Consider the following 24,426-nt stretch of genomic DNA (forward strand, 5'->3'; position numbering starts at 1 on the left):
CAAAGATTTAATATAACAAAAATCACTACAACAAAAGAAGTCCAGAGGTAGGCAGGCAGGCACACACCAACATAATCCCCAAAAACATGAAGGCCAGGAAGCAAATCACAGAAGCCAAGCCACAATGACCGCAGACAACACAACATGAAGCATACAATTGTCTGACAACAGACAAAGACAACACAAGGACTAAATACACCCGGTAACGAGCACTAACAAGGGACAGGTGACACTAGGGATACGGAACAGGTGAAACAAATTAGGGCTGGGCAGACAATCATAAAAGCCGGGAAAACACAAGACAGGAAGTAAAATTAGACCAGACAAGGGAGAAAACGGAGACTTCAAAATAAAACAGGAAACAGAACATACAAACACTAACAATCATGACACTGAGTGTGTTTGATTGGCTCCAGGCAGACCCTCAGTGGTATCTGGCTTTGGTTGAACAACATACTTCTATTCACATAGATAATCATTTTAACTTTTTTACAAAAAGGCCCTCACCAGTAGAGCTTTTGTTACGCAAGTCACTGTGGATTATAGGATGGTAAATGACCAAACCGATTTTTTTTTATTTATGTTATATGCAGTGTTTCTTTCAGATTATCTTGCGAGGTCTTCACAGCCGTTCTATAAACTAATCATTGTTTCTGTTCTGCTCAGCTTGCTTTGTCTCTAATATCCTAATTAATGGCCATTGTACTGCAGCTCCTTCCTGGAGCTGAACATCCTCTGTGAGAGCCTCCACTGAGGCAGAGCCAGCATACAATTAGCCATGGCAGGAGAAAGCCAAAGCCAACAGAAAAAAGAAACAAAATCCAATTAGTTGTAGATTCATGCTAAGTCCAGGATCTCTCTCTACCATGGTGGTATGGATTACTGGGTTAGAGCAGCCTGTTAGTGCACTGTCTTTAGGCTGAGACTTTCTGTGGAGACTGGGGATGATGACTGATAAAGGTTTTTGGTGAATTTGGGCCAGTGTTTATGCTACATTGCATAAGTGTGTGTGTGTGTGTGTGTGTGTGTGTGTGTGTGTGTGTGTGTGTGTGTGTGTGTGTGTGTGTGTGTGTGTGTGTGAGAGAAGAAGTAATTTTGCTTGCAAAATGCGCTTGCAGAAGAGGACTGAACACTGGAGTGTAGGGATACATTCTAGGACAGCCTATCATAACATTTTTATTTGTATTTATTTATTCATAGGAAGTCAGAATTGATGAATGATATTGTAGATTAGTTACATTTTTTAACTAATTATGTACTAGTTTTCTAGCTAATTACCAATTGGTGCAGTTTTACAATTGAGAGGAACATACATTTTAATATATTATCAAAACAATTGTAGGGGTTTCCTATATGACAGTCACTGCAAAAGAAAGTATTTTCTTATATACAAAGGAAAAGTAACTTATGACTAATGTGTAAATACTTTATTCATGGTCTTAAGCAATTACGCAATTCAAAAACAGCTATTATATGAAGTTAATTGCATTCTAATTTTGCAATATGTGTTCTCTTTTGCTGAAAGGCTATATATTTGGTGGAGATTATGTCTACAGCAACATAAATGGCGTCAACAATCTCCTCCAAATAACAATTGTATGCAATGTATTCCTTGTTAGTGTACAAATTGCATTAAAAGCGTAGCTCTGACAACACATCAGTTCAAATTGTGTGTGCAGTTAATTAATTCAGTGGATGATATTTATTGTGCAACTCATTATTCAATAATCATCACACAAGAATAAGGACACCCGCCACAGTTTTTTAAAAAGCCAGATCTGCACAGAGGAGGCTCAATTACTGCACCATCTTATTTCTGTCACTGGCTTCATAAGATTTGAAGTGTGACAGACAAGGTCTGAAGATGTCAATCAAGTGCTACCTGACTGGACTTGATATTCCTGAAGAAAGGACAAGCATGCAAATGAACTGTTTTTGAGCTGTGGTGTAAACATGTTTAAGGATTTCAAATATCAAATTAAAGTAGTCAAATAGGCAAATCGACAGAGATGTGATAAGTTTAGCTGTGCTAGCTGGACGAGTTGATTAACCAAACAAAAGTGTTTCCTGGTTCCTCAGCTGAAAAGGAAATTATCTGATTGCATGTAATAAGGATTTAATTGACTTATTGATCACAGGACCACAGTAACGGGTAAAAATCACTGTACCTCCCTTCGTGCTACAAGGTTTTAATTCTCTTCCCAAATAGCTGTCTCCTTTTAGTGTCTTCTTTCCTTGTCTTCTTCCTCTACCACATTGCTTTACAATGTTTCACAGTCACGATGTTTAATTACTATGCAAATCATCTAAACAGCAAATCTCTTTTCATTTTCTTTCTACCCCTCTTTAAGTCTTCTCTGTCAATCTTTGTCCATCGTCCCACTCTCCCATCATTTAATAACTCTTTTTAAAGAGGAGTTGTAGATTTTTAAGTGGCTGGCAGATGAGTAGTTTTGTGGGATATAAGCAGTTTTGTTTTTGTCATCTTTAAAAGCAGTGACGTAATGTCACGCTCTGCTGAGTAGCTGTCCCATTTTCTGTGTTACTGCACAGTGTGCAGCCGTGTAGTTAATGGAGGAGACTGGACTGGATGAGCACTGTGCTGGGTTACCGACAATGATGGCTGGCCTGTGAACAATCATCTTTGAGATTGTGCAGCTTCATTTTGTACAAGAAAAATGTGAGACAACGCTGTGTAACTGTACCGTACTGTACTGTGTGACAGCAGCGAGAGCAGACTAAGATTTAAACTATGCTTAAAAAAAGCACAAAAATCACACAAATAGAAGCAATCACACACTCCTCGGCACTCACATGTTACAATAGTTTTGCTACTTGTGAGAATGGTGTGTGTCTCGCATTCATTCTCTGGGGGGTTCCTTTTTTCTTTAAGCTTTAGCCTAACAAAGTGCAATTAAACAGCACCACAAACTACCTTAAAAAGTTTTCAGCAAAGACTCAACGTTATAACCTTAATGAAGGTAGGATTTATTGCAGGCTGTTGTATTGGACTGAATTAGTTTTAAACAGGTGTACCTAATAAACCTGCAACTCAGTGTATGTCTACAAATATTTGCTATGGTCTGACTGCCTCATATTGAAGTTACTTGATTACTCTCTAATTCATTATGACTGGGTTTCCCTGGAAGAAGGGAAAAAAAACCTAATTGAACTGGAAACTAGAGCATTGTCTGTCTTGGCATTGTCTGTAATGTCTTGGCAAGACAGCTGGCTGCTTACATAATCCGAGGCCCATGTAGTTGCTTCCACTTTCCATTGTCCCAGCTCACTTAAGGTAAATAGTTATTATCTTTAAATAGTGTTGTTGGATGTATTTGGAGTTGGAGTGCTGATCAAATGCTCTTAGGATTGCAAGGCTGCAAGAAGGAAAATAATTAGTTTCATTAATATTTAATTTATTATTATTTGTCTGTGTAGTTGCACCACTTCTGATAATAGGGTTATTTCAAAAACACCAAAAATACCAGGAGGATTTCATCTTGGGATCTTTTTTCTTTTTGCCTGCGCTGGAGCAAAAGGCAGCTCAGTATACATTGACAGGGCATTTGGATTCAAGTCAAAGGTTTGCTACAAGTCAAACAAAAAATAGGAGTACTCTCACTAATGTTTGTGTGTGTGTGTGTGTGTGTGTGTGTGTGTGTGTGTGTGTGTGTGTGTGTGTGTGTGTGTGTGTGTGTGTGTGTGTGTGTGTGTGTGGTGTGTGTGTGTGTGTGTGTGTGTGTGTGTGTGTGTGTGTGTGTGTGTGTGTGTAGGTGGTGTCTCAGACAGTCAGCCTGGTAGACCTGTCCTGCTACAGTCTGGAAGCAGTGCCTGAATATCTATTTTACAGTCAGGATGTCACCCACCTCAACCTAAGACACAACTTCATGAGTCTTCAGGGGCCAGGAGGCTTGCTCAACCTCCCCAGGTAATCATACATTCCTAACCTAAAGAATTCTGCATTAACATTTGTTAACAGAGAAATGTAGGAGACGGTTCTTTAGTTTTTTAGGATCATGGCCTTACGGCTAAAAGTGTCCGCCTCACTAAAATAGGTCTCTGCTGCATTTCTGGGCGTGATTCTGTAATTGACCTTGTGCTCTGGCCTCAGCTCATTTACTGTGTTTTGTTACGTTACGTTAGTTCATTTCATTGTTCTGTGATTTTGGAAATCAGAAAGTGATGCAGCACCACTGCCCTCAAGGCCCCCAGAAAGTGCCAGGCTTTGAAGCATACTGAAACATAGATGCTTAAAAAAAGGGATGTTTTGTTAACCCTTACAAGTGTAAATTAAAACACTACATTGTATTAGTATAACCAAGTCTGAATGTTACATTCAGGTTAATATGCCCATCTGTTTCTTGAGTTTGCCATTTTATGCTTTCAGCATATTTTTTGAGCATACTGTATCTTTGAGGTTACTCTGGAGAATAGTTTAGACTGAATTTGTTATTGCAATAATAATAAACATTTGCATAAAGCAAGCATATTTGTCTGCTCCCCTGGTAAGATCATTAAACACTTGAAAAATATTCCTTTAAAAGCACATTTAGAACCGATAAAAAATGTGTGATTGATTTGCAATTAATAACAAGTTAACTATGGACAATTTTATATTAAATTAAATATTTGAACTAATTGACAGCCTTTTTTTTTTTCTTTGACACAAGAGATCATACTTGCAAGTAATGTATGCAATGATCTAAATCTGGTGAACATGAAGTGCATAAAATTCTCTATGTGCACTATGCGCTGCTGCGGCCGCTTTATATGTATATTTACAAAAGAGGATGCATGGATAAAAGGGACATAGTCCGTTAATATCAAAGATCTGATCTGCACCTGCATGGCACCTCTTTATCCATCACACCCCAGTCTCTTGGACACATGTTGAAAATGTGTACATACACACGCATCAGACTAGAAGATATTTCTATTTGAAACAGCCTGCAGATGCCTGAAGAGATGACAATACATACACACACACACTTCAAACTATTGTCATCAAATGTAGACATTGTATGACTGCCAATCTAAATCTGGTAACATCAGGAACTGGTAAAACTAAGGCATCAATGGGGTTTCAGTTATATCTTCTTTTATTTCACATTTCTGGTCTCCTGCATTCAACAAATAGCTCTGCAGAAAATGTAGACCACAGTTGTGGGCCAATACGCTGCTGCTTGTCTCTGTCATAGAATCTTCCTGTATTTTCCCTGCTCTTTCTCAACATCACAGTCACCTTCTGTTACCCATATGAAAGCAACAAACAAAAACTAACTTACCTCCCTCTTGATTTAAACCTCAGGCTTTGATTGCTGATGAAATGCAAGGACTCTTTTTTTGCATGTACCTTTTCTCTGGTACTGGAACAGTGCTGCTAGATCATAGTAAAGGGAGCTCAGACACTGGGTGGAGACACATCCCTGTATGTTGGTGTTCACTCACTGCTACAACACATCTGTTATCTCATGATATTTGTGTGAATTATCTGGGAACATGTTTACAATGAATACAGTAACTAAGGTCCTCCATGCTGTTCTGTTCTTTCTTTAGGTTTTCTCAGCTGAAGAGCCTGAACCTGTCTCACAACCGTCTGGGTGTGTTTCCTGAATGTGCGTGTGAGATCCTCACCCTGACTGAACTCAATCTCTCCTGTAATAATCTCCACACCGTCCCTGTGCAGATAGGCAACCTTCACAGGTGCGATAAAGTGACACACATATACAGTACATGTACATCTACATAGATTACACACAGTACATGAATACAATAGTTAGGATTTGCATCATAAACGGTGCACACAAAAAATTCTATTTGAACTGCATGAGGTTATTGCAGCAGCCCAAAAAACAGCAACAAAAAAATACACCAAGTAATTTTATAAGAAGTAAATCCCAAACACAACCACATTATGACAAATTGCAATTTAGGTCAGCTAAAGGAGACAACAATGGAGGCCTGGAGGCCGAGCAGAACGGTGTAGGCGGTATCCCTCTGGAGGCCGAACAGAACGGCGAAGGGGGTCCCTCAGGAGGTCGAGGAGGAGAACGAAGGAACAGGACATTGAGGGTTCTGAGTATTCCCTCAGGAGGCCGTCTGCAAAGGCGAAATCCCTCTGGAGGCAGAGCACGAAGGCGAAATCCCTCTGGAGGCAGAGCACGAAGGCGATATCACTCTGGAGGCAGAGCACGAAGGCGATATCCCCTCTGGAGGCTGGCAGCAAAGGCAGTATCTCTCAGGCCACTCTGGAGGCTGGGCAAACCCTCTAAGACCCTCTGGAGGCCAGCCAGAACGATGATTGCTGTCTCCCTCTGGAGACCAAGCAGGCCTGCGAAGACGGAACCCCTCTGAGAGCTGGGCAGGCGACGGGTCAGCTGGGCTGGAGACAGGCGACCAGGACCAGGGTCCGGCCCGCTGGACAGCACGTGTTTCAATCCGCTGGACAACACGTGCTCCGGTCCGCTGGACAGCACGTGCTCCGGTCCGCTGGACAGCACGTGCTCCGGTCCGCTGGACAACACGTGCTCAGGGTTGAAGAGAGGTTGAAGCGGGGAATGGTGTCGAATGGCGGCTGGAAATTGAGGACTTAGAACTTGAGAGGTTGGCGCTGGACATGGCATTGGGAGCCATGCTGACCCTTACTCCGTTTATGTCCTCCACAAGTTCCAGGGAATATAGCCAGACAGGTCCCTACATAGGACTGCTTATTGTAGGGGTTGCCCGCAGAACAGGTAGCAGTAGAGCCGACAGACAGGAGTTCAAGGGAGCTCTTATTTGCTGTGCTAGACCTTACCCCTCCAACAAGAAGGCTGGCTGCTTTGGCCTCCTCAGTCCTCTTAACACACAGCATACTGAAACAAAGTCACAAAAGTTTCTGGCTCTCCTTCTGGCTGAGGAATGACACGATTGGGAGAAGTAGAATCAGGAGTAGGCTGATTGATGAAAAAGGGGCCGGAAGCCAACATGCTAGCAGGCTGAGTAATAGGCTGGCGGGTGCTAGCTGGCACTGAGATAGTCTGGGGATCTGAGGATGAGTATTGGTGGAACTAACAGGCTTACATGAATCAAACTTATTAGCAGGTGGAGGAGTAGGATTGGAGATGAAGCGTATCACCCAGGGAGGAACAGAGTCCTTTAACCACGGTTTTGCTGATACCATCTCTTGAGCTTCCAACAATAAACTCTCCTTTTGGGACTCACTATTAGCCTCCTTCCACATGTCCTTTAGCACCACCAAGTCAAAAAGAAGATCACAGAGTTCATCTGACATAATCTCCTCTGAATCCATACATTAGTAAGCTGAGTCCATCTTGGCCAGATTGTACTATCAATGGCGGACCCCAAGGCACGACTAGTAAGTACCTTTATTGTCCAAAGAACAATGCAGGCGACAGTACAGCAGGAGCAGGCAGTAATTGTTGTCAAAAGGCAGGCAGAAGTCCAGTAACACTCTAGTAGGCAACAGTACAAAAGGAGCAGGCAAGAATCGTAAACGGGAAACAGGCTTAAGTCCAAAAACACCGGGGAACCAAACTCAAAATAAAACGCTGGAAAGAGTGACATACGGACAACTACAGTCTGGCAGAAGTAAAGTGGGAATGGTGAGTATTTAAGTTCTGGGATGAGGGGAAGCTATATAAATACACACACACACACACACACAGTATATACAGTACAGTGGTGTGAAAAAGTGTTTGCCCCCTTCCTCATTTCCTGTTCCTTTGCATGTTTGTCACACTTAAGTGTTTTGGAACATCAAACCAATTTAAACAATAGTCAAGGACAACACAAGTAAACACAAAATGCAATTTATAAATGAAGGTGTTTATTATTAAAGGTGAAAAAAAATCCAAACCATCATGGCCCTGTGTGAAAAAGTGATTGCCCCCCTTGTTAAAACATACTATAACTGTGGTTGTCCACACCTGAGTTCAATTTCTCTAGCCACACCCAGGCCTGATTATTGCCACACCTGTTCACAATCAAGGCATCACTTAAATAGGAGCTGCTTGACACAGTAAGGTCCACCAGAAGATCCTTAAAAGCTACACATCATGCCGAGACCCAAAGAAATTCAGGAACAATTGAGAAAGAAAGTAATTGAGATCTATCAGTCTGGAAAGGGTTATAAAGCCATTTCCAAAGCTTTGGGAATCCAGCGAACCACAGTGAGAGCCATTATCCACAAATGGCGAAGACATGGAACAGTGGTGAACCTTCCCAGGAGTGGCCGGCCGCCCAAAATTACCCCAAGAGCGCAGCGACGACTCATCCAAGAGGTCACAAAAGACCCCACAACAACGTCCAAAGAACTGCAGGCCTCACTTGCCTCAGTTAAGGTCAGCGTTCATGCCTCCACCATCAGGAAAAGACTGGGCAAAAATGGCCTGCATGGCAGAGTTCCAAGGAGAAAACCACTGCTGAGCAAAAAGAACATCAAAGCTCGTCTCAATTTCTCCACAACACATCTTGATGATCCCCAAGACTTTTGGGACAACATTCTGTGGACCGATGAGACAAAAGTGGAACTCTTTGGAAGGTGTGTGTCCAAGTATATCTGGCGTAGAAGGAACACTGCATTTCATAAAAAGAACATTATACCAACAGTAAAATATGGTGGTGGTAGTGTGATGGTCTGGGCTGTTTTGCTGCTTCAGGACCTGGAAGACTTGCCGTGATAAAAGGAACTATGAATTCTGCTGTCTACCAAGAGATCCTGAAGGAGAATGTCCGACCATCTGTTTGTGTACTCAAGCTGAAACGAACTTGGGTTCTGCAGCAGGACAATGATCCTAAACACACCAGCAAGTCCACCACCGAATGGCTGAAGAAAAACAAAATGAAGACTGGCCTAGAGTGGCCTAGCCAAAGTCCTGACTTGAATCCTATTGAGATGTTGTGGTATGACCTTAAAAAGGCCGTTCATGCTCGAAAACCCTCTAATGTAACTGAATTAGGACAATTCTGCAAAGATGAGTGGGCCAAAATTCCTCCGGGACGCTGTAAAAGCCTCATTGCACGTTATCGCAAACGCTTGGTTGCAGTTGTTGCTGCTAAGGGTGGCCCAACCAGTTATTAGGTTTAGGGGGCAATCACTTTTTCACACAGGGCCATGATGGTTTGGATTTTTTTTCACCTTTAATAATAAACACCTTCATTTACAAATTGCATTTTGTGTTTACTTGTGTTGTCCTTGACTATTGTTTAAATTGGTTTGATGTTCCAAAACACTTAAGTGTGACAAACATGCAAAGGAACAGGAAATGAGGAAGGGGGCAAACACTTTTTCACACCACTGTATGTGTGTGTGTATATATATATATATTATATACATACATACATAAAGAGTACATTATATAAGTTTGGACACACCTTTTCATTCAATGTGTTTCCTTTATTTCCATGACTATTTACACTGTAGATTATCACTGAAGGAATCAAAACTATGAATGAACACATGTGAAAATAACTGAAAACATGTCTTATATTCTAGTTTCTTCAAAGTAGCATCCCTTTGCTTTTTGATAGTGCTGCAAACCCTGTTCTCTCAATGAGCTTCATGAGGTAGTCACCTGAAATGGTTTTCACTTGACAGGTGTGCCTTGTCAAGGTTAATTAGTGGAATTTCTTGCCTTATTAATGGGGTTGGGACCATCAGTTGTGTTGTGCAGAAATCAGGTTGATTCACAGCCGACAGCCCTGTTGGAGAACTGTTAGAATTCATATTATGGCAAAAACCAATCAGCTAAGTAAAGAGAAACGTGTGGCCATCATTACTTTAAGAAATGAAGGTCAGTCAGTCTGGAAAATTGCAAAAACTTTGAATATGTCCCCAAGTACAGTCGCAAAAACCCTCATGCGCTATAACGAAACTGGCTCACATGAGAACTGCCCCAGGAAAAGAAGACCAAGAGTAAGTAAGTAAGTAAACTTTATTTAGATAGCACCTTTCACAGGCAAGAGGGGTCACAAAGTGCTTTACAGTAAAAACAAATAAAACAGCAAAACATAAAATACTAACCCTTATTGCTAGTTTAAAGCTTGTCTAAAAAGATGTGTCTTCAGGTGTTTTTAAAAAAGTTTTCACAGAATCCAAAGCTCCCAAGGCTAAAGGGAGACAGTTCCAGAGCCTTGGAGCCACCACAGAAAAGGCACAATCACCTCTGGTTTTAAAACGTGTTCTGGGGACAGTTAAAAGGTCTTGGCGTGAAGACCTCAGAGAGCAACCAGAAGTATGGGAGTGCAATAGATCCTGGATGTAAGCGGGAGCTTGACCATGCAAGGCTCTATAAGTAGTGATACAAATTTTAAAATGCACTCAAAAACCTATTGGTAGCCAATCAAGAGCCTTAAGCACAGAAGTAATGTGCGATCTCCTGCTGGTCTTAGACAAACGTCTTGCTGCTGCATTCTGTACAACTTGTAATTTGTCCATGGATGATTTGTTTAAACAAGTGTACAAACGTGAAGAAATAAAATCATGAACAAGCATCTCCATAATTTTTTTAGAAACCACAGATCTAAACAAGTGTACAGCAAGGACAGTTTGTCTAGCCTATCAGGGCTAAAAGATAAATATAATTGGATGTCATTATTATAACAACGGTAAGATATTTCCTCAAAGCTACCAATAATCTTTCCAAGAGAAAGTAAATACAGACTGAACAGCAGGGGTCCGAGCATAGAACCTTGGGGCACACCATAAGGCATATGAGCAGAGTCTGACATATATGTTCCTATGGACACAGCAAAACTCCTGTCTGAAAGATAGGAAGAACACAAATCCAGAGCTGATCTAGTAATGCTTACAGTTGTTTTCAGTCTATCAATCAGAGTGCAGTGATCAACAGTATCAAACACTGCACTGAGATCTAATAAGACCAGTACAGAACATTTACCCCCATCAGCAGCCATCAAAATATCATTAGAGACCTTAAGGAGAGTAGTCTCAGTTGAATGGTTTTTACAAAAGCCAGACTGAAACTTATCAAAGATATTATGAGAATCCAAAACATTATTTAGCTGGTTTGGAACAACCTTTTCTAAAATTTTCTAAATAACAGGCAATTTAGAAATAGGCCTGTAGTTTACAAACAAAGCTGCATCTAGATTGTTCTTTTTCAAGATAGGCTGAACAAGAGCATGCTTAAAACAGCCAGGGGCCTGGCCCAGCTGAGGAGATACGTTTGAAACCAAAAATTGAAACCAAACATGGGCCAAGTAGATGTATGATTTTTAAAAGCAAAGATGTGGGTACAATATCAACAGGGCTTTGGGAGGGTTTCATTGAGCCCACAAGCTTAATGATGTCGTTCAGGGAAATGGGGCAGAAGGAGTCCAGTATTGAAGGTCTCTGATGAGTAGCTATATGTGAGTTTGCTAATGGTACACTGCCCGCCCCGGACAGCTCTAACCTTGTCCACAAAATGAGACAGAAAGTGGTTGCAGTCAACATTTGAAAACCCCGTGACAATACATTTAGCAAGGGAAACAAAGTTATTAATAGTCTCATCCTTGATCACTTCATTCAGGTCTACTAAGAGCTCTTTAAGAGGCAGGCGATGGACTTGGAGCTGAGTTGCTTTCCATAAACGCTCAGTTCTCCAACAGACACGCCTCAAGCTGCGAATGGCGTCATTCATCCACGGGGATGAATTAACAGAGGGAATTTCTCTAATGTTAAGAGGCGCAATTTTGTCAGCAGGGTGCAATGATCATTAAATGCCTGTGCACAAACGTCCACGTCATTCTAAATAAAAACCGAGCTTAAGTCTAATGCGGCCGAAATCTTTTCAACAGTAAGCTGGTTAATCAAATGTGAGCAGGACGCTTGTTTAAAAGGCAGGGAATCCTCATTACAAACAAGATCAAATAAGATGCATTTGTGATCACTAACAAAAACATCTTCAATACAAACATTATTAATGTTCATACCATGAGAAAAAACAAGATCAAGCGTATGTCCCTTTCTGTGCGTAGGACCAGAGACATGCTGAGTCAAATTAAAAAATGTTGTAATATTTACAAATTAAGAAGCACTTTTACAAGTATCATCATCCACATGAATATTAAAATTGCCAACAACAATCACTCTGACCAGCTAAATAATGGATGATAAGAAATCAGAAAAATCTGTAAGAAAAGAGGCCACTGGCCCAGGTAGCCGGTAAATAAAAATACAGTAAAATGTATTTGAACAACCAACTTTAGTAATCTGTACTTTGAAAGAAGAGTACATGCCAGCACTGTTTTTTAAAAACCACAGCAAGACCTCCACCACAGCCCGTGAGTCTTGGTATGCTGGTAAAAGTACAGTCCACAGGACAAAGCTCATTCAAGTGATAGTATTCCAGATCCCGTTGCCATGTCTCCGTGAGCAACATGAAGTCCATGTTTTTGGAAGAAAATAAATCACTGAGCAAAAGAGAATTGTTTGCAATTCAACAGGCATTTATTAAACCCATCCTGAGCGGTGCAGGAGCACCTGTAGCAGAGAAAGAGGCTTGCGGCAGTGACCTCAGATGCGCGGGACACACACCGCGACCAGCGATAGGCTTTCTCCAAGGCACCGGGACAAGAGCCCCGGGAACATCAGGGAAGACGGAACAAAGACATGAAGGTCTGAAGTCACAATCAAAAACCCCCAGCTTTAGGAGTTTTTTTCAGATTAACCTGCCTCCCTGCCCTTTTTCCTTGTTTTCTCTGCCGTTTATTCTTAGGCCCTCTCCATGTTGCGTACCAGTTGCAAACGGACATACAAACGGGGCTGCAAACTCACCTGTACCACACCAGGTACATCCGTCCCCACACTCCCCCATGGAGGATCGGATCAGCAGCATTGATTGGCAATCGTAAACCCACGCAACATTTGTTGACAAACTCAGTAGCAATATAGCACAAGAAACAAACAAACGACTCGAGACGAGCAACCAGCCGCAGTGGCGAAGCCAAACACAGGCGCCATTGCGCTGACGTGAAGAGTCACCTCTGCTGCTGAGGATAAGTTTATCTGAGTCACTAGCCTCAGGAATCGCAAGTTAACAGCGGCTCAGATTAGAGACCAGATGAATACCACACAGAGTTGTAGCAGCAGACACATCTCTAGAACAACTGTTTAGAGGAGACTGTGTGAATCAGGCCTTCATGGTCAAATAGCAGATAGGAAACCACTACTAAGGAGAGGCAACAAGCAGAAGAGATTTGTTTGGGTCAAGAAACACAAGGAATGGACATTAGACCAGTGGAAATCTGTGCTTTGGTCTGATGAGTCCAAGTTTGAGATTTTTGGTTCCAAGTGAGAATCTACAATGTAAATAGTCATGAAAATAAAGGCAATGCATTGGATGAGAAGGTGTGATCCAAAATTTTGGCCTGTAATATGAATATATAGAATGCTGTCCAACTTATAAAATTATAAGAATGGTGATAGTATAAATAATGCCCAACTATTTAGAGTAGCAGGATACATATAAATAAACAAATTCTCATTCATTCTCTGTAATATCTTTTTTCTCTTGTTCATTTGTTTTCCGAAGTAAGTGGTGTATATTGTCATTCAATTTTTGCTTTTGTTCTGTCCAAGGTTGTTGGGGTTTGCACCTTTTAGTGCACATATTAATGTTTCTCTCTTTGGATTGAGGTTTAAATCGATTCAGTGAAATGCATTAAATTAATGTATTTTGTTATGGAATCAGATCAAGTCAGAATCTGAGGCCGTTTTCATCCTGTGGACCTGCTCACTTTAATGTAGGATGCTGCTCAGTTAACAATGGCTATATAACTACAGTGGACACAAGCAGATCTTCTTTTGACCACTCTTTGAAGTAAACATGACTGTTTTCTCCTCTCCATCTTGTAGCCTGCAGACATTGTCTTTGGATGGGAACCATCTCAGCTCCCTGCCTGAAGAGCTGGGTGGCCTTTCCCAGCTCAACAACTTAGGGCTCTCCTTCAACAACTTCTCTCACATCCCTGCTGTGTTGGAGAGGTTGAGTGCAGTGGACAAGTTGGCCATGGCTGGGAACAGAGTGGAGATTCTGGAGTTGTGTACTTTGGCCAGAATGAGCCATCTTAAAAACATCGACCTCCGGTAAGAGGAATAAACAGCTCCCAGCCTCTGCATTTCCTCTCTTCAACTCATCTCTCCTTTCTCTGTTGGATAAATATGTAAAATATAATATGCAATGTGAAGGGGACCCCCCAAACACTGTCAATAGGGCAATATCAGTCAAGTCAATATTCGGTAGGTATGAGTACAAAATAATTTCTTTTATTTTTTCCTCTGGTTTCGGTGGACAAAGGTCAAGGTCATTGTGCCCTTACAAGACACATTTTTGGTCATAAGTCAAGAATTCCTACGCTAATTATGTGTCACACAAATATGACAGGATAGGATAAAATGATGAGGTGATGACATTTTATATCTCAAAGTTCAACTTTACTGTGACATAATATTGTTCTGCAAAAACACCTTCTGGCCATTATTCACATCATAACTCAGGAAGAGAATGGGAGACGTTTGGTCAGATGCTGAATTGGTGACACTAATCTTGAGTGCCCACCTTGAAACTGTGGTTATTGTTTAGATTGTCTGTGCAGCTGGGTGGAAGATTTGTGTGAAACATCCACATTTCGCCATTAAAAAAAAAAAATGTTTTTATTAAATTGCTTCAAAGTCTTCACTACATATATATAGTCTGGACAGACATAGACGTAAACGGCAACTTGACTGGTATAAGAATGCATACAACTGGAAGGCGGTATTTCTAGTAAAACATTTATTTATAGATGTCAGGCTTGCTAAGCATAAATGCCCTTTTTTTCTGCGTTGCCCTGCTTCACACCTGGAATCTGCCTAGAACTACATACGTATTTGTTTGCCTCTTAGCAGCTCCACAAGAAACAGTAGGGGGGGTGCAGCTAAGTGTCTTTCTCATAGGCGACCTCTGTGGTGGTTAATGAGGGATGGGAAAGCTCTACTTATTGATTTTCCTACCAGGAACAAACCAGCATCCACTGCTCCACTCACAGCCAGCTAATAATTCAACCTTGGGAGTGAAGTTGCAGCTTGGCAATGGCAGAGTATATTTAAAAGTGCAAGGTGCACCTGTGGTGGATGAGCGGGCTGGCAATGCAATTCAATTAAATTTCAATAATTTGAATTGATAGTATCAATTCATAACAAGAGTTATCTCTAGACACTTAACAGATAGATGAGGTCTAGACCACACTCTATAATGTACAAGGAAGTTCTAGTAGTTCCCTCCAGAGCAAGCAACAGTGCAACAGTAGCGAGGAAAAACTCCCTTTTAGGAAGAAACCTCTGACAGACCCTGGCTCTTTGTAGACGGTGTCTGGCGGCCGGTTGGGGTTGAAATGAAGAGTGGCAATAACAGTAACAGGAAAAAATAATGGAAAAGTGACTAATGTAGTAGTTCGAGGCATAGCATTGCACTCCATGGCATTACAAGGCACAGCAACACATATCAGGATGTAACAGGGCATCGCAGGACGTGTAGCAGGACCACGGCCGCAACCAAGATTTTGGTACCTCCCTGATCCAAGGAAACATGCTGGGGGAAAAAGAACATAAGGACTCCGGGGAATGACTCTCCAGAGCTAGGTTAGTAACAAGAATATAGAATAAAGTTTACTTTACATAAAAAAAGTATACATAATTATTTCTGGGGCATGGATGCACACACATGGAAAGATAAAGCGAGAAGGGCTCAGTGTGTCAAAGGAAATCCCCCGGCTAAGCTAACTGACTGGTTTCATCTGGCTTGATTGATAGATATAATTGGGTGTCATCTGCATAACAATGAAAGTTAATGGTGTGTTCTCCAACAATATTGCCTAGAGGAAGCATAAATAACAAAAATAGAATTGGTCTAATCACTGAGCCTTGTGGAACGCCATGGCTAACTTTAGCGTACTTGGAGGTTTTATTGTTAACATTAACAAATTGAGATTGATCGGATAAATATGACTTAAACCAACTTAGTGTGATTCCTTTAATGACAACAAAATGTTCGAGTCTCTGTTTTAGGATGGTATGGTCATTGGTGTTGAATGCAACTCTAAGATCTAGTAAAACAAGTACAAAGACAAGTCCTTTGTCTGCAGCAGTTAGAAGGTCATTAGTAATTTTCACTAGTGCCATCTCTGGGCTATGATGCTTTCTAAATCCTGACTGAAAGTCCTCAAGTAAACTATTGCTGTGTAGAAAATCACATAACTGATTAGTGACTACCTTCTAAGAGGAGAGCCTGGATCTCAGCACAGTGCCTTAACTGACAGCCATGGTCTCAGAATGTCTTTATTATTTTGTTGTACACCTTGTTAAAAAAGGTAGGATGCTAAATATGGGTAGACAATTCTGACTAAAACATTTTATAGAAGTTGTGCCTAAGTGAAACAAAGGGAAAGTCAATGGAGGGGTTTCAGTGTCTTCCAACAAAGAAAATATCTTGGATGCCAATGTTAGATTTTTAATAAACCTGAGGTATGCTCCATCTATCAATTCAAATTGCGTTAACTGTAAGATTTAACTAGGATTTGTATTTTCAAATGTTATAAAGTCTGTGTGTGTAATGTGATGTCATAAAGAGTATTGTCACAAGAACAGATTGAAGGACCCCAGGAAGAATAGCTTTTAGCTTATGCTGAAGCTAATGGGGATCCAAATAAAAAAATAAAAACATTGATAGACCTTAACGATTTATACAATATTAATTTTGTATTATCCCCTCTTTTCTTTCTAAAGGAGAAACTGCTGTGACATATTACAGTGTGGAAAATTTAGAGGACACATGGTTACTGCTATTATTCATTTATATATGCCACAATATTTGTGACATTCTCCAAGTAACCTACGCTGAGGATCTGTCACTGTAAAATAAAATAGCAACTGCTGAAATATTTTTTTATTTGTGAGCTAATTTGTCAACCCTAAATATCATACTACTACTATCTTAATTTTAACAAGTATGACATTTCATAGTTTATTCTCTGTATCAATTATTTTATTTGATGTCACTCACTGTAATGTTTCTGCTCCTGTAGGAATAACCTGTGATATTTCTTCTCTTGTCCTCCCCGTTTGATGCAGATTAAATGGGCTGCACTGGTTGAAAAACATTAGTCTAGAACCAGTGAGCCAGGTGACCCAGTTGGACTTACGGTACAATTACTTGGACTCACTAGACCTGAGCTCCGTGTGCAACCTGGAAATTCTGCATTGCCAGCGCAACCAGCTAACAACACTCACACTTAGTGGTTTCACACTGCGCATGCTTCACGCCAACAGCAACCGTGAGTCAAACAAAGCGTCAACTCGCTGCTATTATTGCCTCGCTGGCTGCTGTTGTCTGTTTGTTCAGGCCCTTATCCCGAGTGATACATTAATCTTATAAGCACACATATGAAATGGCCAGATGTTTAGCTGCTGATTGCTACTTTTATCTGCCCACAGGCCTTACAACAGTCAACATCTATCCAGTCCCTAACCAGCTGACACACATGGACCTATCACAGTGAGTTCTGGCTGGGAAGAAGAAATGGCTGTGGTCTCTGTGTTCACTGATTTTTTTTAAACAGAGGCTCTGGTGTCTAAAAATAGTATCTCTAAAGATTACTTTTTTGGGCATTTTAGGCCTTTAATTCCACAGGACAGATGAAGACATTAAAAGGGAGTAAGAAGGGGAATGACAAGCAGCAAAGGGCCCCAGGTTGGAGTCAAACCTGCGGCCACTGCGTCGGGGAGTAAATATATGTGCGCCTGCTCTACCAACCCAGCCACTAGTATCTTTATCTTAAGGCGTAAATTAATTTGAATACTGAATTGGATAATCAATAACCAAAAAAGCAACTATTCTGTGGAATCTACCAAGTAAAGCTTGTATGTGTTTATATTTGTAATTTTTTTTTTATTATGATTTTCCTGGTCAATACATTACAGTCAATGACAATACTTATCATACTTCTCATTAAGCCATCTGTAAATGTACATTAATAGCCCCCAGAAAAGTATCACAGGCTCCATAAGCAGAACAAACGCAAGCAAGGACCCACATTCTTTTTTAAAGTAGAACTTCAGGCAATTTTTACCTGATTCTTAATTGCTATATAACTCAGAGTACTGTTGAAAAATTAAGAAAAACTACCAAAATTGCTGCAGCTAATGCCCAAAGGTCCCAGTTAGCTAAAATGCCAGTTCTGGGAGCATATTGTAAAGAGTGCCTTTGTGGCTCTTAACAAAGACAAAATGCAATTAAAATGTGTGTGCTTCAAGTTGGCCTTATTAAAAAGTCTCCTGCGATTATATTAACACTGTTGGGGTGGGCCTGCTGCTGTTTGTTTATGGTGTTCAGCAGGAGAGAGCATTTAATGTTTACATTGGCATTGGGTGGAATATACACAGCGGTGACAATCACTACTGTTATCTCTCTCGGTAGAAAAAAAGGCCGGCATCTTACAGACATGTACTCAAGGTCAGGGGAACAGTGTTTATCTATCGTTGTCCCGTTATTACACCAGTTCTTATGAACGTACATACAGAGCCCCCATCCTGTCCCAGCGGAGCAGAGTGTGAACTGCTAGCTACAAAAAAAACATTTTATTGGGATAGTTTTTTTTTTTTTTAAGATTTGATTTTTTTGAAGTGGTGTTGTATGTGGTACTTATTCATATTCAGTGTATTACCTACAGTAGATGGCAATTGGCACACCCCAGTTTGAAGGAGCAGACAGGAGGACAGGTATGGAAGCTAAGCAATATACTGCTGTGGATGGGGACAGCAGCTAAACATATTTTAGCCATCTAAAAAAAGGCCCACCTAAATAAAAATAAATCAGTAATAATTTATGCTATATTTACAATATTTTCACAGCTTTACCTTGCTGTCAAACAGCCCTGTTTAAGTTTACGCTGGGGGAAGTGAAGCTGTTCTTTTTTTAGGTGGCTAAAACATATTTTCCTACTGCCCCCATCCTCAGCAGTACATTAGCTTCAGCTTATGCACAGTAAACATCACTGTATGTCTGGGGTAAAATAAGTTATCTTGTTTTTCTGAACCACCTGCCAGTGTAAGACACATCTGTATCAAGATCATTTGCGTGCTCAAATAACCCTCAAGGATATTGTGTTGGCCTCCTGTTTACCACTGTTTCAAAACTGTTTACTCATCTGTACCAAGCCAAATGCCAACTACGCTCAGTTTGAGTGTTTGTGTGTGTGTCTGTCTATGTGTATGACTGTGTGTGTGTTGAGACAGGAACCTTTTGGAGTACCTTCCGGACTGGGTGTGTGACTGCGGAAAAATTGAGATGCTGGACGTCACGCACAACCTCCTGTCTGAGCTTCCTTCCAGGTTACTGACCTTATTCTGTCACTAATCTTGAACCATATCTGCTTAAAACTTGATCTTTTATGTTGCATAATTGCATATTTGAAATGGATTCAGCTCTTGTAATGCAACAGATGGCTATTGGGTCCAGAAATAGGTTATCAGGTGTCACATTACACATGGTCATGCTGCTCACTCTATTGCCAAAGCACTTTTCAATTTGTCCATTTTAAACATTTCTTATGGTAGTGAAACAATAAAAAAAAATAACAAGGCACAAATAACAGCTGGTATCAGTTTCTCTGTGTAAAACAGTATTTTTGTCTTTTGGTTGCAACTGTAAAATATGGCCTTCATATAAAGTACTTGGCTCAGAGTTACCATCATTTACAGGAAGCTTTCAACACAGGCATTTCCATTTGAATGATAAATCAGAAATGATTTTTCAAATGAGGTGATCCATGGGACACACTCATAATGTGATGTTTCAGGAGAGCACAAAAAGTCAGTTTAGGCAACCAAGCTAAAAGGTCATCCAGTAGTCAAGTTTGCACAGGGAGACAATGTTCTTTGATTTGTTGCCTTTTTTGTTGGTCAGTTTTTTTACGTATCCTAATCTGGCTCTCTAATGTCTTTTCTGGCCTCCGACAGACTGCTCAACAGCTTGAGTTTGAGAAAGCTGCTGGCGGGGAACAATCGTTTGCAGAGAGTGTCTGACCTACTTGACCACATCCCTCTGGAAGCCCTAGACCTCCAGCACAACAAGCTAGCTGAGCTCCCTGAGAGTCTGTTTTATAAGGCCTTAAAGTGAGTATCTCAATCCTCCTCTCTCTACAGATCTTTCTGGTTCCTTTTTCATCCTGTCCTTGAAACTATTCGTGCTATTACTTGAGCCCTTTGAAACATTTACCTTGAGTGTGTTCCCATATAGGTTGCAGTTGACAGTTATTGTGTCACATCTTATTGTTTTGGAGATGAAGTATATATTGTATGTAGGGATTGTGGTCAAGATCAATGGAGCATTCTAAATCCTAGCTGGAGTTTAATTTGTCCTCCTATTTCCTGTGTGGTAAATCACTTAACACCCATTAGCAGTTCAAATTCCTTAATGTACTTTACTGTCTCTAATGCTGAGGCGTAATGGAAGGGACTGCTTTGTGCATGATGGGTTTCCCAATATGTTGTCTAAAGAGCTGCCCAGCTTACAAGAGAAAGCGGTTGTGCTCTGATGGAAATGATATATGGCTATAGAAACGAGGTGGATCAGGACACTTTTGACATATTCAGATTTGACACTCAATTCCAAAAGGCCACTAGGCCAGTAAGGTGTCTGTCAACAGTCTTGTAATGTTTGCGGGCTTTAGAGATAGCATTGTAATAATGTCTGACTCTGTTTTAAAAGAACAGCGTGACATGGTTCACTTCTTCATGTGTCAGAAGTACAGGGTTTATTACTGTTCACTACGTAATACGCACAGGCAATGACTTAACAACATCAATTACACAGGACCAGTGGAGCTCAAATTACTGTCCCTCCTCTCAGCGCAGGTTCAACAGTGTGTAAATCAATGCTCCACTTGTCTGTGTTTAGCAGTATCCTCTTTAGTACAATAAGGGAAAAAAAAAAAAAAACGTATACACCTTAATCTACATATCACTGCACTTAAATTATGTTATGTCCTATATTCTGCACATAATAGGTGGCTTGCATTTAGATTCTTGCACTTTGCATTGTTATAATCATATCAATACTATAGGTGCAAATATTGTGAGAATAATGTAATATAAATTATGCTGCTACATACTACTTTACTGATTATAATCTTCTTAAGAAATTGTAGTTTTTAACCCCCAATACTTGCTCTTAGTCACAGTCCTGAAGTCCTAAATTAAAGCACAAAGGCAAAATAATCAAATTGTTTTTTTATGAGTCACTCTTTTACAGTAAATTATGTGATATTGTAGTAAAATATAATTGTCCCCAGTATATACGTACAAAAGAAAATATGATTCACTTGGTTACAGTAAAGTATATATGATATTGTAGTAAAATTGTCCCTATAGAAAAGAAATACATAGACCAAAACAAATTGTTGGATTGATCTGGACCTTCCATTTTCTCACATTTAATTTCTGACCCAAATTGTTAGCTGTTTGTATATATTGCATAATTTGCATTGATAATTGGGAGGGGAAGGGCCTGTACAGACAAGGTCAAATCAGCAAGTTACATTTGATAATATTATTTGTATTATTTCATACAAAATATGTATTCCCCTGAACACAGGACATAAATATAACCCATTACAATGGCAACTCAAACTTTTAGCTTGAGCTTCTCAAAATCCACTGTAAATGAGACAGTATGTGGTGTACAAAGTCCTTGGATGCGATCCTGGCTGTAAAATAATTGGCAGGGTGGATATCCACATAAACTTTTTTTAAACTCATGTATCTGTTTTTTATTTGTTTTCCCTCACAGCCTAAAATACTTAAATGTGTCAGCCAATGCACTGGAAAGTATTCCTCCCAGCAGCCCATCAGAGGAGAACCTCAGCACACTCCAGGAGCTCTACCTTACGGGGAACAACCTGAATGAGAACTGTGGTGCATTGTTAGTTGGACACCAGAACCTGCGGGTCCTTCACATCGCCTACAACCAGTTGCTCTCCTTCCCTGCCAGGTGTGTTACCTTGGCTTACTGTTAATCCGTGTCAACAATATTTTGTATTCTACTTATTAAAGCTATAGTGCTCCTCCACACAGTTGCTAGTAACCAAGGAGGACACAAAGGATTAAAAAAACACAATAGATTCTTCAGAAGAGGTACTTATCTTCACTTGAGTTTCTGCGCGGGAAAGTCACCGGACGCCACAATCTTCTGAACATAGCCATACTGAGATCTACAGAGAGAGTTGTGTGGAGCTGATAGTCTCAATTATCTTTGTAGCAACTCATTTGGCAATGGCTTAAAAGTAACGGACGTTCAGTAAAATCAAAACGTTACTTACAAAATCTTTAAGCTCACAGGATTGTTCCACTGTCATGTTTGTGTGTCTTTAGTAAGCTGAGTAAGCTGGAACTCCTGGAGGAGCTAAATCTAAGTGGCAACAAGCTAAAGACCATCCCCTCCACTGTGTCCAGCTGTAAGAGACTGCACACCCTCATAGCACACTCCAACCACATTACTGTCTTCCCAGAGATCCTCAACCTGCCTGAGATCAAGGTCAGACTGGTTTTGGTTGTATTTGCCTAACCAGTGTATGAATATGTTCAGTCTGTCAGCTCATGTGTGTTTTGTACGTTTTTAGCTTGTAGATCTAAGCTGTAATGAGCTGACTGAGATCCAGCTGCCTGACTCGCTGCCTGCCACTCTGCAAGAGCTGGACCTGACAGGCAACAGCAGCCTGATGTTGGAACATAAAACCCTCAACCTCTTCAGGTGAGTCATAAAACTCAGACCTGTTTAGAAATAGTTACAGGTAGCTCACTGAAATTTGTCAAGCATGAAATATAAACACGTTGTAGTTGTCTGAACATATACTGGAGGGTCTTGGCATCATTCTTTTACGTAAAACATATTAGCAATGAAAAGATAAAAATATAGCTGTGAAAAAGATCATCCCTTTGAATGGATCGAACTGGTTGTAGTTATATTGCCTCTCTCTTCCTGTCAGCATTAGCTCACTCTACCTGTACTAATAAGTTATCAGAATGTGGTCAGGTTATGTTCTATCCTTATTGGCATAGATCACAGCAGCCTTTGAAAGAGAAAGACCTTAACCTTGACCTTAACGGTGACACTAACCTGTGTTTTTTTCCTTACTGGATTAACTTTGTGGCTGTGTAAGGAAATAATGCATGTACGTATGTATACCTTCTTTTACAATTCATTTTACTATATCTCGTCTCCTTTTTTAGTCACATCACCACCCTTAAGTTAGACCAGAAATCCACCACGACAGCAGGAGACTCACAGAGTGCCTCCCCTCCATGGAACCACGGTTACTCTGAAATGAGCGGCCAAAGAAACAAGTCAGTACTGCTTTGTGTTTCGTCGTGTTTGTAAAAAAAAAAAAAACACCGCTTGGTTAGCCCTCTCCCGGTGTCCGCTGTCTTACCGGCGGGCAGTAAAGCAGAGGGGCTGTAGGCTCTGTTCGGTTCTGCCGCTGATCAAGCAAGCGCTGTTTGTTGTGGGTATCATAACAATGTTATCCTGTTTCCCTTGTTGATTGACAAACAGATTACCACTGCCTGCTGGTATGGAGAGTTATTTACTCTCACGCAGGCGCAAAACGTCTGTGATACTTGGCCGTAGGCTGTAGCCTCTGCGGTGTTTGAGTGCTAATCTTTGACCTAGACAATCGGCCTTCGTTGCCGCTAGTCCCTGGCCGTTGGCTTGGTGTGTCAGGGCCTGTACGTCATCGGTTTGTTAATGTGGATCTATTGTTTGGGACAGGTTGTGTGTGTCTGTGCTGGCTGTAGACCGGTTTGGAGATGGTGTGGAAGCATGTTATGGCATCTTTGACGGAGACCGCAATGAGGAAGTGCCTCGGCTGCTGCAGTGCACCATGGGAGATGTGCTGTGGGAAGAACTCCAGCACTCCAGTATTGACAATGTGTATATGTGCAACACCTTCCTCACCTCACACAGGTAAGACATATTATTTTAAATGTTAGTTTTTGTTAATACCACTTTTGGTACTTGCAATTAAATAAATAAATACATAATTGCACTCTTACTGCAGTTTTGTATGCTAAAACCAGTGATTTCAAGAGTTTGTCAGCAGTTTTGTCTTGTTTTGTATTGGACAGGAAACTAGGAATGGCTGGCCAGAAACTGGGTGCTTCTGCCTTGCTGTGTTATATTCACCATGAGCCTTCAGATCCAGTGGGCTCCTTCAGCCTCACTGTGGCCAATGTTGGCACCTGCCAGGCAGTGCTGTGCCGGGATGGTCGACCTATACCTCTCTCTAAGGTTTACAGCTTGGAGACCTGCACTGAGGAGATGGAGAGAGTTAAACTCAGTAAAGCCATTATTACCGAGGTAACGCACAGCTTTTAAGTATGTTGGGTTC

General features: G+C 40.9%; 1 protein-coding gene across 2 annotated transcripts in view; it reads left to right on the plus strand.

The window, feature by feature from the left end:
- The window catches only part of phlpp2 (PH domain and leucine rich repeat protein phosphatase 2), a 54,970-nt gene that overhangs the window by 23,202 nt on the left and 7,342 nt on the right, over positions 1-24,426 (plus strand). For both annotated transcript variants that reach the window (XM_032513947.1, XM_032513956.1), the window contains exons 6-18: positions 3,774-3,928; positions 5,557-5,703; positions 13,862-14,092; positions 17,114-17,316; positions 17,477-17,537; positions 19,277-19,372; positions 20,000-20,155; positions 21,831-22,031; positions 22,412-22,574; positions 22,660-22,790; positions 23,270-23,383; positions 23,808-24,002; positions 24,164-24,395. In XM_032513947.1, coding sequence (XP_032369838.1) covers positions 3,774-3,928; positions 5,557-5,703; positions 13,862-14,092; positions 17,114-17,316; positions 17,477-17,537; positions 19,277-19,372; positions 20,000-20,155; positions 21,831-22,031; positions 22,412-22,574; positions 22,660-22,790; positions 23,270-23,383; positions 23,808-24,002; positions 24,164-24,395 — 2,085 coding nt within the window. The remainder of the gene's footprint in view (positions 1-3,773; positions 3,929-5,556; positions 5,704-13,861; positions 14,093-17,113; positions 17,317-17,476; positions 17,538-19,276; positions 19,373-19,999; positions 20,156-21,830; positions 22,032-22,411; positions 22,575-22,659; positions 22,791-23,269; positions 23,384-23,807; positions 24,003-24,163; positions 24,396-24,426) is intronic.

Source organism: Etheostoma spectabile, chromosome 1 (genome assembly GCF_008692095.1).
Source record: "Etheostoma spectabile isolate EspeVRDwgs_2016 chromosome 1, UIUC_Espe_1.0, whole genome shotgun sequence".
Lineage (NCBI taxonomy): Eukaryota > Metazoa > Chordata > Actinopteri > Perciformes > Percidae > Etheostoma > Etheostoma spectabile.